Source organism: Triturus cristatus, chromosome 3_1, assembly GCF_964204655.1.
Source record: "Triturus cristatus chromosome 3_1, aTriCri1.1, whole genome shotgun sequence".
Taxonomy (NCBI): Eukaryota; Metazoa; Chordata; class Amphibia; order Caudata; family Salamandridae; genus Triturus; species Triturus cristatus.
The window spans coordinates 865,037,010-865,054,076 of NC_140583.1; the positions used below are offsets into that span (position 1 = coordinate 865,037,010).

The following is a 17,067-nucleotide window of genomic DNA, read 5'->3' on the forward strand; positions in this document are numbered from 1 at the left end:
CTTACTGCTGATATAGGTTATGAACACTTTAACCCAACCAAAAAGGGAGGTACTGTTCCTATCAGAAAGAGGTGAAGCCAGGGCGGTGTACGAAAGACGGGGTTGGAATCCTATGAATATTTTTTGGGTGCCCTCACACACCCTAGGGATGTCATGCTTCAAAAACCATAAAAACAGGTTAGGGCTACTATAGGGGAATAATGTACCCAGGCAGCCTCAAATATGTGGGTGTGGTCCCTACACCACACCTAAACTGTGATGTGCAATGTAGATATTCCGCAAAAAAAAATACCGCCTACAGTAGTTAAAAATAATCATCCAAACCTTTGGATCGTTCAAATGTGCCCCATAGATCAGAGACAGAGGTTAGCCCTCAGCTGCTAAGTGGCTTCGGTGCATCGAGCGCAAGAGACCTACCCTCCTCTGCTCGCCCATCATGATTTAGGTGTGGGGTAGCCACGTTGTTCTGTTCTCAGGTCCTGAAGAACCGCCATGGATCCTTTTTGGGCCTCATGGCACGAAACCTGTCGACTTGCCTACATCCGACTTGACTACACCCACAGATGTGAGGCTGCTTGGGTACATTATTCCCCTATTTTTATATTAACATTAACCAGTTTTAATATTTTTTTTAATCCTGTCAAGGGAGTCATCTCATTAAAATCTAACCTGGTATTTCTTAGGCAGTTTTAATTTTTCCTCACTCATGTATACAAAATCACCACACCCCACACATCTAGGACACCTTCACACATACCCATCTCTTCATTTGGCAAAAAAATAAAAAAGATCTCTGCTAAAGCGACTCTTAGTGGGGTCCCTAGGTCATTGCAGTGCCGGCCCTATGAGGAACACGCCCGATGATGAAGCATGACATCCCCAGGGATGTGTGAGGGCACCAAGAAATAATCTTTAGGATTCCCAACCCGTGTTTCGTCCACCACTCTGTTTTCTCTTTCTGCTAGGAACAGTATATCCCCTTTTGGTTGGATTACTGTCTTCGGAGCCTAGATACTGGAAATTCATTGGCTCCTAGTCCCCCATTCTTCTTTGCTTTGAGTACAAATACTTTAAAACAGACCAAGTTTACACGATCATTCACGTCCGCCTCTTAAAACATTGTTCAGGCAGCCCTTAAAAAGTTAAGAAGTTGTACTGACATCACAGTTGATGATAAGCGGCATGTACAGTGCTCATTAGTGCAGTTTTTAGCCAAATGCTATTTGAAAAAAACAAATTAATGCAACAATATTGGAGGTAAATATGACCTTGCACGACTGTGGAAGAAAATTTGTAGGATATAAAAAAATATAACTGCAAAAACAAATTGCAAAATATAGAATACCATTATCCGACCTGCACAAATATCTCTCCGCAAACATTTTGACCTCCACTTAAATCTTCTATTATTATTATTATTAGCACATTTATAAAGCGCCTGGTTACACTCAGCCAGTGTGTCCCCGCGCTGCGGTGCAAGCTGCTTTATTAGGCTACCGACCCATTATCCTGAAGGGAATAGGTGAGTCTTCAAGTTTTTCCTAAAAACGCCCTCCAAGGGCTCCAGCCGCAGGCTCAAAGGAAGTTTGTTCCAGAGCTGTGCAGCCAGAAAACGAAAGGACCGACCCCCCATCCTAGCTCTTTTAACAACCGGAACACATACCAAACCTCTCCCCTCAGATCTGAGGCGGCAAGTTGGAACATATGGAGTGAGAAAATCAAGCACGTAGGACGGCGCCGTCCCATGAATAATGCGGTGGCAAACACACAGCGCCTTGAACCAAACTCGTTCTCGTATCGGTAACCAGTGGAGGGAAGCAAGTGCCATCTTCGATGGAGCTCTCGTAGGACGCATCAGAACCAGGTGGGCTGCTGCGTTCTGCACACCCTGGAGTCTCCCCATGCATCTCCCTGTTACACCCAGATACAAGATGTTACCATAATCGAGGTGAGATGTCACCAGGGCGTGGACTAAGGTCTTCCTGGCTGCAATAGGCAGCATATCCAGAGTTTTGCGAAGGCCCCTCAGAACTCCGAAGCAGGCATCCGCAACCCGTCTGGTCTGGTACTCAAAGGAGAGATTAGTCTCCATCCACATCCCCAGGTTTTTAGCCTGTGCACAAGGCACCAGGGTAGGACCCAGGCTCTGCGGCCACCAAGATGACGACCACACCGATGGTGCTCTCCCCACCACAAGCACCTCGGACTTATCGCCGTTCAACTTCAGGCAGTTATTGGCCATCCATGATGCTAGCTCTTGCAAACATGCCACGAAGTTGGGAGCTGTCGTGTCCTGTTCCTGAGTCAGGGAGACCACCAGCTGGGTGTCATCGGCATAGGACACAACCCTGATCCCGAAACCATCAGCGATCTCTGCTAAGGGAGCCACATACAGATTGAACAGAGTCAGGCTCAGGATCGAGCCCTGAGGTACCCCCTGCTTCAACTTGATAACCATGGAGTAGTGCACACCCTTCTTCACCTGGAAACTACGCTCCGCGAGAAATGATTCCATCCAGCTTAGTGCCCTGCCAGACACCCCTCCTTTCCTCAGACGGTGCACTAGAGTGTGATGGGCAACCGTATCAAAGGCGACACTTAGATCCAACAGGACAACTATTAAGTGTCTGCCCTGCAAATAGGAAGGTCTGTTGTTAGAATAGTAAATTAGCCCAATCTTAAAGTATGTGAGGAGAGAGTTTGGCTGGATTTTAGTAAATAATTAATAAAAGGTGAAATATTTAACAGGGAAATATTTAAATAAGGTTGAGATTTTGTAAGCCTATATTTTAGCGTCTGTATTGTACTAAAAAACGTTTCAAAATGTTTTCACATGGAACCAGAAAATCACATAGGCAAGGTGAACTGGGGGAAATATGGGTGCTTCGTACTGCGAGTGTCTGATCTGCCAAAACTGTGAGAGCATCAAGAAACCTGGGTACCTCCTGAGCATTTGATGACATACAGTCCATTTGACAAACTTGGAGCGAAAGAGAGTTCCTTAGGAAAGTCTGGACACGTCGATAGGCGCGTTGGGCAAGGATATGTTCCCAGCACCCCTTTATTATGCAGCAAGTCATAGGATACATGTGGAATTATTGAGGGTTTCTCCCTTTCCACAATACATGGATTTGAACCACTGTTGATCCAAACACCTTCGTGGCAAGAGGTTCAGTATGCAGCATCCACACTGACCCACTGGCACATTTTGGCATCCATTTGAGATCTTGATAGGTCTACACATGCACTTTTCAATTAAAATCAGAGTAGTGTTATAACATATTTGCAGTGTCTTTCCAAGCCTTCAAATGCATACAAATTATTAACTTGCAATCATGCTTCACCAAGTACAGCTAGTCTCAGTTTGCAATACTTTGACCAACAGGGCTTGACAGGAGAGTACTTGAAAACGGTCATGTACCTATTCAACAATTTACATCATATACATTACTGTCATGATGTACAGGGCCCTGTCACGCTGCCTCAGATCTGCAATGAGGCTGAGAGTGTATCAGCTGCAAGCTAAGTAGTGTCATGGAGAATCCACAAAGTGGGCCAGCACGAAGCGATGGCTGTCAAGTATCTGCATTGGAGTTCTCCAGCCATCCGGTGTCAGAAAAATGTGCATATGCCAAAGCCAAGCTTCTTGCACAAGCGGTTTCTCACCCAAGGACAAACCACCGGGAGAAAGCAGCATCCTATTCCACCCTCACATTGCTGTACAACTACTTCGCAGGGAAGATGTGAGACAATGCTATGGCCAGGGCCATGTTACAACCAGCAATTAGGAGTTAATGAGGAGGGGGTCCTTCCTTGAGACCTGGTAGGGAGGAGGGTGTCTCTCCAATCATCGACTTTATTTAATTCACCAGAATAGTTTTCTTTCTTGAGCCCGACCCTTTTTAACATCTTTATGACCCCTTTGGCGGCGGTGGCGGAGTCATTTGGTGCCCGGATCGTGTCGTATGCCGACGACACCCAGCTCCTCTTCTCTTGCGAGAGAGGGGCCGACTTTGACGGGGAGAGTATCCAGAATTGCCTTGGGGCTGTGTTCGCATGGTTCCAACGGAACAGCCTCAAGTGCAATTCCGACAAATCGGAGGTACTCTTCTTTGGGTGCGAGACGGAGCCTAGCTGGCAGGCCTGGTGGCCCATCGACATGTTCCCTCCGTCCGGCTCTTCTCCCATGGCTAAAAACTTGGGGGTTAAGATGGACAAGGGGCTGACGATGAAAGCCCAGATCTTGGGGGTAACCGGCACTTGCTTTGGCCTGTTAAAAATGCTGCGGAGGTTCCTGCCTCTCTTATCCGAGGAGCACAGGAGGCTGACGGTGCAGGCTCTGATAGGCTCCAGGTTGGATTATGCCAACATTCTTTACCTGGGCCTGCCAGAGTATCTGCTACAAAGGCTTCAAGTTGTACAGAACGCGGCGGCCAGGGCCATTTTTGGCCTAAGTAGACGGGCCAGCGCCTCTGGGTTGTTGGTGGCGTTGCACTGGCTACCCATCCGCAAACGGATCGCCTTTAAGGCTTTGACCCTGGCCTACAAGGCGCTCCATGCGGTGGGAGCTAAACATCTTCAAAAGAGACTGACCTTCTACCATCCGACTCGCTCGTTGCGGTCAGAATCTCTACTTTTGGCGGCTGTTCCGCGTGTGAAGAGGGCTCGCCTGGGAGGCCGCTCTTTCAGTCTGTTGGCCCCACAGATGTGGAACGCACTACCGCTCCCTTTGAGGGGGGCGTTTACTCTCCTTGATTTTAGAAGAGGTCTCAAAACCTGGCTGTTTTCTCAATAGGTCTCCCAGTTGTTTGTTTTCTTTTTGTTTATCTTTTAACCTGTTTTTAGTTGTGTTGTGTTATTCTGAAATCTGTTTCCCTTACCTAAAAAGCGCCGGGACACTCTTTTTGAGTAACCGTTGCGCTGTACAAAAGAATAAATAACATAACATAACATAACTTTTGGTCTATTATTGTTTGGCAGACGAATTGCCTGATCATCCCCTTGCAGTTCACCATATATGCCCTGCTTAGTGAACTATTTCAGCTAGGAGCCAACCATGTTGTTGTCTTTCCACCTCTTGAAGTGGGACAGTAAGAAAAGTGCTAACTAAGTGGAAGAAAAGATGGCCAATTTGACAGTCATTGTGCGGCAAAGAGTGGAGCAGACAGGTGGGGTCGAGGGAAAGTAACTGGAGAGAGGTCATTTTCTATAATGAAGTTTCCCACTCCATACCAAGCAAGTCCTCCTACCATGAGGCTGAGTTTTGCAATCTCAGAACCAACACTTAAGTCCTATAAGGAAAATTAACAAGCATGCACACAAGTCATCATACAGCACAGAGCGTGGATAGCAACTGCTTGTCGGTGAGGGGCCAGAAGATCGCTTCCAAGAGATTTTGCAAGAGACACCTCTGGAAATATGGCTCCAAGCTCACTTCTGACTGACTACTTCATTTATTCAAGCATCTTATAACCAGCTACCACGAGTTAATGGTGAGCTACTCTTAAGATGAGCACTGCCAAAACGTCGATAGACTTCTTACATGACAGAGCTCCCTAGTAGCTTCGGCGAAATCTGTCTCATCCACAGTATGTGTAGTCCATAAAAGTAATATTGAACAGACATTGCCTACCACCATTGGTCTTCCTTGCAGTAGATAATAGAGATGGAAACTGCTGAGATTCAATAACCTATTTTTGCCAATGTTTAACAGTTAGAGAATTATTCTAGTCTAGTCTTGCCATTTCCTGAACATGCTGCGACTCCCCCTTCACCTAGACGCCATAAAACAAAACATTCGAGACGGTGACACTCACTCGTAATCCACTTGCCCAACTGAATTTCCAGTTTCTCTTTTCTGTGCCTGTTGTGCTATTTCCTAAATCTAAATTTGCCTTTGGGCATTTCTCCAAGCGTTGTTACTAATTTTGCAAGATCATGCCTATTATAGGCAATAAGTCTATGCTCTTTCCATTAGGAGTTACATTTTTGCACACATCCTTTTGTTCCTAACTTTTTTACTGTGAGTACTCTGACTTTTTCCATTTGTGTATACGAAAAGCCAGTGTCTGAACCTAATAATTAAATAAAGGAGAACAACTAAGTGTGTCTTTTCAGATAACCCATTATTTAAAAAATTTACACAATGCAGCATGGTGACTATGCAGAAATGGAAACACATATCATTTGATCTCACCTCCAAGGTAAAGCAAACAATACAAGGTTCCTATCAATGTACAGTGTTAATGTACCATTAAACAAAACTTTAGATCCTAACAAATTGCACATTACCAAGACATTGTTGTTCAGAGAACATATATGATAGGTTCCTTTCTCCTTTTTCTTGTTGGGTGTGATGATGTAATGCCATGGGAACCCTCCGATCTGAAATGCATTTTCCATGCAAGAAACTTCAAACAGCAGGGGCGGAATGTCTGAAACAAGAGAGGAAAAAACAAATATATGCAAACCATTCAAATGAGCACATTGAAACCAACACCTTACAGCAGGAGAAGTGTTTGGCTTGATACCACTGGCAACAACACACAACGAGGAAGCAGACCCAATTTGTAGAGGCCTTCCTAGACTCGCATTAGCCCAAATCAAATTTGTGCAAAACCGCTGGGCACCACTGACACAAATTGCACCAAACTTTAATTTATGAATGGGACCCCCCATTTTTGGGCTATGCTGAACACTGATATTTTGTGATTTGGGACACTTCGTAAATAGGAGAAGATAGGCAGATACATGACCAGCGCCTACATGTTACTTGACTCATCTGCACCATTGTTGGTGGCCTGCAGAGGATCGCCTTAACAGGAGTTATATGAACATACCGCTGCATGCTCAAGTTGAAGACAATAGCCTTGAAGAAGGCAAATAATGCAGGTATAGACTTCTGCTCCAACAATCCATTACATGTCTCCCTGTTTCTCCATGTTTAATCTAGGACATTCATCTCTCTGTGGGAGGAATGTCCTACCAGCATTATACCTTGGGATGCACCACTTGTTAAAGACCTTCTCCCTCATTATAGGCTGCACTTGGGTAGAGGGCCTTTAATAATGCTATAGCCCTTAGGGTCTATGAGCACATTGCACTTCTCTACCCCTGAATTTACTGGGTGCATGGTCCCAACATTTTCTAAAATGTGTGTGAATCCCTGAGCATTGTTAAGAGGAACTACTTCACTTGACTAATTAGGACAACTGTCCACATTCCTAAAAACAAAAAAAACAACATCCCTTTTATCTTAATGATCAGTTTAAATGATAGCACCAGCAATCCTATTATGTGTTATTTTTCAGGTGCTGTCCGGTGAAGCATTGATTTGCTTTGAAAGCCATGTGAGTGAAGGAAGTCACAATCCGTTACTGTCAAAGGAGTACCTTTATGTAAAGAAGGGGACGATACAGTTGAAATTGATCTTCGGCACAAAATTTAAATAACTTTTGTAGCCCGTGATGGATGATGGATTCGGTGTAATTCTTCCCTGCACTGTCTTTCCTAGAGTGCAAATGTGGAACTGTATGCGAGTGCTGTAATACCGCCATCTGTTTAGTGACAATTCTTATTGTAACCCCGAATTTTAGAGAGCAACCAAGATGGCCGAGTCATTGGGAGAAGATGTGGTGCCGCATGGGAGCTGGGGATCCGAGTTCGAGTCTCGGCGTCGGCTCAACATCCTATGATTCTGGGGCAATCACTTAAGCGCCCCGTGCCTATGGACAGCGCCTAGATACCCTCTCTGGTGATAAGCAGTGCTATATAAATCTACAAATTAAAATTATATCAGTAAATTGTACCCTGTGCCGATTGCTGAATGCCTAGCTACCCTGACTGTCAACGTTGTACCTTCTTGTCTCCACTAAACCAGTGTAACTATGCTTGCAGCCATGTTTATGTTACTATGACATGTTCAGCTGTATGTTAGCAGAAAAATGTAAAATAAAATGTAAAAAATTAATTAATTTAAAAAAAAAAAATTGTAGCCTGTGCCCATATACTCCTAACATTTTGGGGGGTGTTCCTTCGCCAATCTCATCCTGGATAATGACTTACTCCTGTGCTTGACTGGAGTGAATGTTGTGAACATTTGTGAATTTCCTTAATCATGGAAGGCTATGGGTGTTTACATACTATGAAGGTGATCCCCCAACCTGGAGCCCTCAGAATTGCCGCTGTGAGCAGACAGTTATACAGAAAATTACACCATGCTGATGGAATATTCAGTGAAAGGAGATACATTAACAAGTGCAATTACAGGAAATACATTAAAAATTACAATTTCACATTTAGTGAATCACTAGCATGAATTTGCAATTGTAGATGAGACTTATCTAAAGATCAATAGCATATTAACTGTTTTGTGAATTGGGCCCTTTTACGTCACGTTAGAAAAATGTTCCTCTAAGTATAAAGGGCAGGTTATTGGTCTCTTAAAATATACGATCATATAGAGATGATGCAGTACCTGTAATGTTAACATTGCAAGGGACACCAAAAGGAAAGTCTCCCACAATTCCAGCTGAGTCTTTCCAGTTACATTTTTGACCCAATTCGAGTTGCTGCTGAGTACACTAAAAAACAAATGGAACAAATTCATGAGCATAATTAGCATAACTATTAGGAATTATACAAACGTAACCATAGACAATTCTTCTAAATACCAAGGTGTACCAAATGTAACTACATTTTCGAGGAGCAATTCGAAGAGATCAGTTAAAAGGAAAAAGACAAGAAGCACACAAAACATACGCACTAAACTCAATCATATTTGAGATCATTATATTATCTTATATGTTGTGGTTACAAAGCTATTCCGAAAAATGAGAATAAAAATGATGCTGAACTATTTCTTAGGTAAACGTTTTAGAGACGATTGCAACCTGAAAAGTAGTTTTCGATGTACAACACAACAGCTGACTGCAGCCTCTGTAAAGATTAGTGTGTGATGAAATATATTAACATTCATTCTGCCATGTGTGCAAAGAAGGCAAAGAAGACAATTTGTTATGTAGGGTTGCAAATACTAAGCATTAGAAAAAGCATCTCACAGCACCCATTCTAGCAGCCAAGCCCCACATGAATAGTGCAATAGAGTAAAAATTGTCTCCTCAGCTATGTCCTTGGAAACACAATAATGCACATCTCTATTCACTCATCTACAGCATTCCACAGATAGGAATTAGGTCAGCTCTTCAACCAACTAACCAAATCCCTGCTTCCAAATAAAGTAAATAAGTATTATTTGGTAATAATTCGTAGATTTTGATTTGTTTATTATCACTCTATGTATAATAAATGTTGTCCATGTTTGTGTTGCCATTATTAGCACGTATCATCTATTATTCTTTGTGCAGCCCCATAATCTGCATACAACCGTATACACAGACATGTTGCTGTATGTAGCACTTCTGTCCACAGGGATTTCACATTTATGGAAATAACTACATACACATTTCTAATTAATCGCAGTAGAAGAACTATGGGCCAGATGCATAAAGAAACCGTTTTGCAATTTCCTAAATGCGGATCTTTGCGATTCCCAAATAGGAAATCGCAAAACGGAATGCATGAAAGCGTGTGGAACACTTTTATCGATTCCTAGGGGATCGCAAATGACCTAACTCATGAATATTAATGAGGTAGGTCGCAATTTGCGACCCCCTAGGAATCGAAAAAATCACAGGGATGGTGGCCTGCTGGGCTCAGCAGACCACCATGTCTGTGATTGCTTTTAACTGGGATGCCGGGATGCGTTACAAAAACAAAAATGAAAAGTTTTCTTATCATTTTTTAAGAGCAGGGAGTGGTCCGTGAGACCACTGCCTGCTCTTAAAAAATGATTTTACAAACATTCACAAAAGGGAAGGGGTCCGTTGGGGACCCCTTCCCATTTTCGAATGGGTTACCACCTACTTGAAGTAGGTAGTAAAATGCAAATATTTTTGCGACTGCATTCACAGTCACAGAACATTCATGCATACCATTAGGATTCTCTATTTGGAAGGGACGCCCTAAACACCCCCATCCAAATAGCAAATCGCAAACCCATTTTACTATTCGAATCGCAAAATTGTGTTTGCTGCATCGGAAAAGCATTTTTTGCGATCGCAAATTGGCCGAATCTGCGGTTCGGCCCGTTTGCGAGGAGGAAACTGCTTGATGCATCTGGCCCTTTATTTGGAATAATTCACAAAATGCAGCAAAGTAGCAACCGGAGCAAATTGGTGAAAATCGCACACAGGGCTACTTTATAAGGTACCTACACACCTGAACAGTGCAGATTGGACCTGCACACATTAGTTGAATCCTATGGAAACGGCCCACGTTAAGCAAACTATTTTTCATGGTCGAGCCTGCGATAGCATGCACTAGCGCATGCGCACGCGAGGCACTACTGTATTCAGTAAAGGCCTTAAAGCCTGCCCGTTGCTTTCCATTTGTTGGATTCAATTTCACTCTTCTTTGCTTCATTCATCTCTGTGGAGCAGGGACCAAACACACATTAATTCAACTTAATCAGTGCCTGTCCGCTGCTCCCGACGCCATTGAGGTACTAATTCTTCCTCCACTCTTCAAGCCCAGCTGCCCTGTCTGCTGCTCCCTCTCACCTCCCTCATGTTATTTTCCCTATCCTCCCACTGTCCCTAATTGCTTTGTTTTTGTTGCCTCTCTAGACGCTCAAGTGGAAAGTTAAAGTTCTCCGTCTCATATTTTGACAAAAAGCCAAGAAGATTTGCTCATAAAAAACTTTAGCTTCTTGTAGGATGCTAATTATCACTAACGTTGAGGGAATCTATATTACATAAATGAAAACCCACTACACTGTATACACGGTTACGGCGTTAAAAATAGGAAACATACACTTTTTGCAAGGCAGTGAGTTTTGGATGTAGTTTGGGCACTTAGGCATGCAGATTAACTTTCTCAGAGAAAAAATATATATTTGTAACCCTTTTCAGAGCTGCTGCTGTCAGAAATTTCCAGAATCTTGATAATCTTTGTATTGACCATGCTTTGGTCGAGGGTGCTTTTTGTTGTTGTTTTGTTTTTACCTGGCTCAACGAATCGATGCGTTTTACTTTGAAAACATTAGTCAAATCTCTTTCATACATTATTCAAGGCCGAGCAGAAACATGCCTAGACATTCTAAGTGCTAGAAGGATAGAAGAGGAAAAAAGGTTTGCATTTATATAGCGCTTCTTATCCCTGATGGGGTGTTGAAGCGCTTTTTGTGGTGAGTAGCACGCTACTCCGGAAACCCATAAAGGATTAATGGGGTGAATTAGTATGGTGAAATATGAAAGTAATTTGAGTGGTGGATTTTTTTTGGGCATATTTATATAGCACGAACTCGACCCGAAGGTATTGGAGCGCTTTACATAGCACCGTATTTACATTACACATTAAGGCACGGGGAGATTAAGTGATTTGCCCAGAATCACAGGATGTGGACGCGACCTCGAGGCTCGAACCCTGGTTTCCTGCACCAGAGGCAGCAGCGCCGCCGATGGACCACATCAGTTATTTGGAGTGAGAAGGATAGCGGAGGGATAGAAGGGAAAGAAAGGTTTGCATTCATATAGCGCCTGTTAACTCTGATGGGGTGTTGAAGCACTCTTCTGGCGAGTAGCAGGCTACTCCGGAACCCATAAAGGAGGAATTCAAATAACTGACTAACATATCCACCACTTAAAAATGTACTTGCATGTTCCACTATACTAATTCAACACTAATCCTCAATGGTTCCCGGAGTAGCGTGCTACTTGCCGAAAAGCGCTTCGACGCCTCGTCAGGGGTAGTAAGCGCTATACAAATGCAATTACAATACAATAAGTCCACACAAATGGTACCCAGTCACTGGTAGCATAATATAACATCCTGTTGTTTAATAATCGTTTGCGTAAGCAAAGCCTAGAAGTGTTCACTTCAAAGTTCTGTAAACTCTACATTGACTTAGGTCTTGTCGAAATGAACAGGGGGAAAAAAGGCTTGCGGTGCATGTAACAATTTAGTGTCATTTTCAACAGGGCCGAAACAAAGTTAGTGTAATTTTCATCACAACTCCGGAGTTCATGAGGCTTCATCGGGGCCTGTGGGGCCACAGTGAGCTGGCATTACCTGGGTTTTTACTGAATCTACTAAGAAACAGCTTCCTATTCACTATTGTGCTACACTCTCAACCAGGAGAGCTGAGTTACAGACATGGCTAGTGCAATTATGTGATTCTGCTGCTCTAACATTTTCCACATTAAAAAATGGATTTGCTGCAATTGCCACAGAATCCATCGTCTGCATATAAGATTTTTACAAAAAAAATCTTTCTAGCTCAGATGGATATAAAGGTACTAAAAACACTACTGCACATTTGCAGCGCAGTAGAAGGCTCTTTGCAAAGGTTAACCGCCACCCTTCAGTTGTCAAATCCCAATTTTTGGTTTTAATTGGAAACTAAAGCGATGAAGCCTTACATTAACAAAGTCAATAGCTCTCGCATGTGAGAGACCTATTGGCATTGCCAATGTTTGTTCATCTTTGCAATCATGTGAAAAAGCTGAAAGCCTTCTGGTAAGGAATTCTATATAGGCAAAATATCCATTCTCCACTTAGGATCAAAAAATTTGCGAAATAAGTTTTCCTATTTGGTTGAACAAATCCTCAGTTATGAGGATCGGGTATAATCGGCTTTTTTTTTTTTATGCAGAGTTTTCACATATGAATGTAGAATCTTTGTAAAGTAAATCTGCAATCAATCAATCAAAACACTTTATTTGCATTTAGTAAATGCATAAAAGTACAAATTATCATAATACAAATTGATCGGGAGATATTTTAAAACAGTTAAAACTTCATTTTGCATTTTCCTAATAAAAATACCATAATTTTAATACATCCGCATTTCTAAAACTAACAGCTGTACATCATCAGTGGAATATTTACATTAATCAAATTGTGATTATATCACCATCACGTAAGCATTTAATTTTTCTTTTACAGATTCAATTTAATGTGTTAGCTAACAAGCAGCAATTTAATTAAAAACAGTATTAACAATTGATGACGGTTGGTAAAAACAATCACGTAAAACAACACCCCTATCTGTGGATCTTCTCCTAGCCTGAACGAATGAATATAAAAAGTTTGTTAATGTAAAACAAATGTAGGGTGTTTCCAAAGAGTAAATAACTAAAAGAACTAGGGAATAAAATTGTAGGCTCAATTTACTTAACAGAGGGAGGATATACCTGTTTCCTTTCCATCTTATAGAAGCCACAGAAGAATAAAATGAGTGGCATCGACTGGGTGGACTGGCCATCACAGGGACTTTGTGTTACGTTGCTTAGTGAATGTACAGAAGCTGGGTAGCCTGCCAAGAGGGGCAGCAAGTTTAACCTCATCCTTGTTAATAGATTTCGGTGTGTATTGTTGGCCACGAAAGAAAGATATGAATCGTGACCCGTGCGTACTCTAGGCAACATGTGGTAATGTATAACCGTGATTTTGCTTTGATTCCGTTGCCATCTTTCAGCCTCATATTTGTTAAAAAAGGTCTCTTTTAGCTTATTCTTAGAAAAGAACATACACACACTAGGTGATGTGTACAAGAAGGCCAAACCCAGATCTGTGAAAGACTTCCTAACATATGCAAGCCAGAGAATACTATTGGCTCGGTCAAGGATGAGGATATTATTAATTACGGCTTGGTTCAACCCAACTGAGTCTCTTTTCCATATGCGCAACCATAAAAGGAGCGAGGCCAGTTTAACTATATCAGTGATGTAGGGGAGGCCCAGTTTGTTGTGTGCGATCTAATTTGAGCAGCCTGGGTTAACTGAAAGCTGTTTTTTTTACGAACTTATCCTCCACTTTCTGCAAAGCACCCACTTCAACTGTACCCCTGATTTCTGCGCTGTAGGTAGCTATGGCAACAGATTTTGCCTGGTATATTTCAACCATTTCCCTGATTTATTTTTTGCCCAATTTAGAGGCAAATTTGCACAGGGCGACTATGCTTTTTTGTAACATATTTATTCTATTTGTAATCATGGCGGACCAGTTCAATTTAGAGTCAAAAGAGATGCCTAAATACATAAAGGGCTCTACTCGTTCCAGAGTGCCCCATCTGTCAGAAGGTACCTCAAGTTCCACAGAAGCAGAAGTGACGATTACTCCCAATGCCCCTGCATCAGTGCAGCCACCAAGCAAGGGTAACGGCACTAGCACGGGGGAAAGGGGAAGTGGAAGAGAAGAGAAGAGACTGCCTCAGGATGGTGTATAACCTCTAGGTGGTGATTCTGCCTTCTCTGCTGAGTCTTCTGTAGTGTATGGTTCTTCACTGGCACGTCTTAACGAGGTACACCTAATGCACAGAGGTGAAGAGGGAATTACAAGAACATCCTACTCTCCTAATCTTCCTAATGACTTTTAGATTCCTCTGCTCCTACCTTTTACTCCTATAGGCTTGCTACTCTTCTATGTAGATATTCTTTGTAATCTTTTAGTTATACTGACTTGCACATTTGCAGGTTTAAGAAATAAGTTCCATCTTCTGACAAAGAATTTGATATGTACATAAATAATGAATTAACGAATACTCTCCTATCTTGCAGGTTCTGTAGTGAAGAAAGTCTGGATCGGTTCAACAACTTCTTTAACAAAAGATGCGCGCAAAAAGGTACAGGGAAAGGTAAAATAGGGAGGAAAGGAAAAGGAAAGGTCGCCAAGGGGAGGAGAGGAAATTGGAGGTTGGGCGCAGACGCGCACTCACTGACTTTAGTCGTTGGCTCAGTCTTGGTTTCTTTTAGTTCACAGGGAAATCTGATACTCAGCCACTCCGGGTAACAGCTTCCTTCTCAGATGAACAAACGAAGATTCCAGCCAGAAGAATTCTCAGTAACTTTCTTGACTGAAACTTGGGTAACCAAAAACCGCTAACTTGATTATTCGGCTACTAGCGGTTGATTCGGTTCTGTGGATTATTCCGAAAATATCTCTCTCAAGTTCTAGAACAGTTCTCCTCAGGATTCTGGAGCACTCAGAAAACACTAGCTTCTCTCAGGATATCTCGATTGAAGTGCGCAGTTTGCCGCGCGCCCAACCGTCAAGTCAAAGACGTACAGCAAATGACGGCAAGAGCCGCGGCCATCTTGAAAGGTCCAACTGCACATAGAACATTATAAGTCTCGATATAGGTTCACCACTTGCGGCTTCACAAGAATCCGCTGTCTCTTTGGTTTTTGCCACATATGGTGCACCGCTGACACCACATGAGTCTGCTTCCTGACAGTACCCCCTCTCAAAGGCCGATTCATCGGCCCAGGTTTGAAGGGGTATCGAATATGAAATCTTTTTAAGAGTCGAGGAGCATGAATGTTCTTAGCTAACTCCCAGGAGCGATCTTCTGGTCCATAACCTTTCCAGTCTACTAAGTAGTAAAGCCCAACTCTAGTTCTTTTGGAATCTAATATATCTTTGACCTCATATTCAGGATGTCCATTAATCACTAGGGGCGCTGGAGGCTTCACTATTCTCGTGTTTGGAGTGCATCTTTTAATCAGAGAGACATGGAAAACTGGATGAATACCTGTATTTGAGGGCAATTTTAATTTTACCGCTACAGGGCTTAGTACTTTTTCAATTAGGTAAGGTCCCACAAAACGTGGCTGAAATTTCCGATTACCCTTGAGATGGAGATTACGTGTAGATAACCACACCAAATCACCCACCCTGTAATCTGGAGCCCTTTTTCTATGTTTGTCTGCCTGTTTCTTATAATTCGCTTTAGCCTTGACTAAATTGGATTCTGCCGATCTGCGAGTGTTAACAAGATCTTGCATGAGGTCTCTGACTGCTGGAACCCCCATATCTCCCTGTCCCATGAAAGGGTTTGGATGTCTACCATAATTGAGGAAGAAAGGAGAAAACCCAGTAGACACATTTTTTGCATTATTACATGCAAACTCTGCCATCCATAAAAAATCAGACCATTCACCCTCCTGATCCAGAAGGAACATTCTCAGATATTGTTCCAACTCTTGGTTGACTCTTTCGGTCTGCCCGTCTGTTTCAGGATGATAACTGGTGGAAAATCTGGTCTCTACTCCCAACCCTTGCATGAAGGCTCTCCAAAAATGGGATACAAACTGAGACCCTCTATCTGAAATCAGGATTTTTGGGACTCCATGAATCTTAACAATGTGCTCACTGAATAGTTTGGCTAACTCCCTCGCAGTAGGAACCCCTTTTAAAGGTATGAAATGGCTCATCTTAGTGAAGGTGTCAACAAACACTAACACAGTGTTATACCCATGACTCGGAGGCAGATCCACTATGAGATCCATGGTGACGGTGTGCCAAGGTTGGGAGGGGGTGGGCAAGGGATGCAAAAGGCCTGATGGGGCTTGTCTCATGGCCTTTCCTTGGGCACAGGTAGGACACGTTCCCACATATTGTATGACACTGGACCGAATCTCTGGCCACCAAAAATATCGTTGAATGAGCTCGAGAGTCTTTTGAATACCTTTATGCCCAGCCAAAGGTTGATCATGGCATGCTTGCATTGCTTTGTGCTGAAGTTCTGCAGTGGGTAAATACAGGGCACCTTGAACGTAGGGTAACTGTTCGAAGATTTCTCGTACAGAATCCTGTTGAACCCAAGTCTGTATCTCTTCTGGAGACAACCTTTTCTTTACTTCTTCTTTGAAATCAACCAAATCAAGCGTACAAATGATCTTGGTTTCTGGGATGATAGTCTTTTGAGTCATTGGAGGCTCTTGAACTTCTGTCTGAATTCGGGACAATGCATCTGCCTTTCCGTTCTTATTTCCTGGGCGGTAGGTAATCACAAAATCAAAGTCTGCAAAATAGAGAGACCATCTTAAGAGACGAGGGGTCAAAGTTCTAGCAGATTTCAGAAATTGTAAATTCTTGTGATCAGAATAAACTGTAACTGTATGACGAGCTCCCAGCAAATAGTGTCGCCACTCTTCAAACGCATCTTTCACCGCCAACAATTCCTTCTCAGCAATTGTATAATTGACTTCAGCAGGCGTAAGTTTT

The 17,067-nt window shown here is 42.7% G+C and overlaps 1 protein-coding gene across 4 annotated transcripts in view; it reads right to left on the bottom strand.

The window, feature by feature from the left end:
* The window catches only part of DCAF17 (DDB1 and CUL4 associated factor 17), a 443,011-nt gene that overhangs the window by 234,429 nt on the left and 191,515 nt on the right, over nt 1-17,067 (bottom strand). For all 4 annotated transcript variants that reach the window (XR_014978925.1, XM_085645323.1, XM_085645321.1 and 1 more), the window contains exons 9-10: nt 8,477-8,582; nt 6,292-6,434 (exon numbers count right to left, since the gene is read on the bottom strand). Coding sequence is in view for 3 of the 4 variants with exons in the window: in XM_085645323.1 (XP_085501449.1) it covers nt 6,292-6,434; nt 8,477-8,582 (249 nt within the window). In the remaining variant the exon portion in view is untranslated. The remainder of the gene's footprint in view (nt 1-6,291; nt 6,435-8,476; nt 8,583-17,067) is intronic.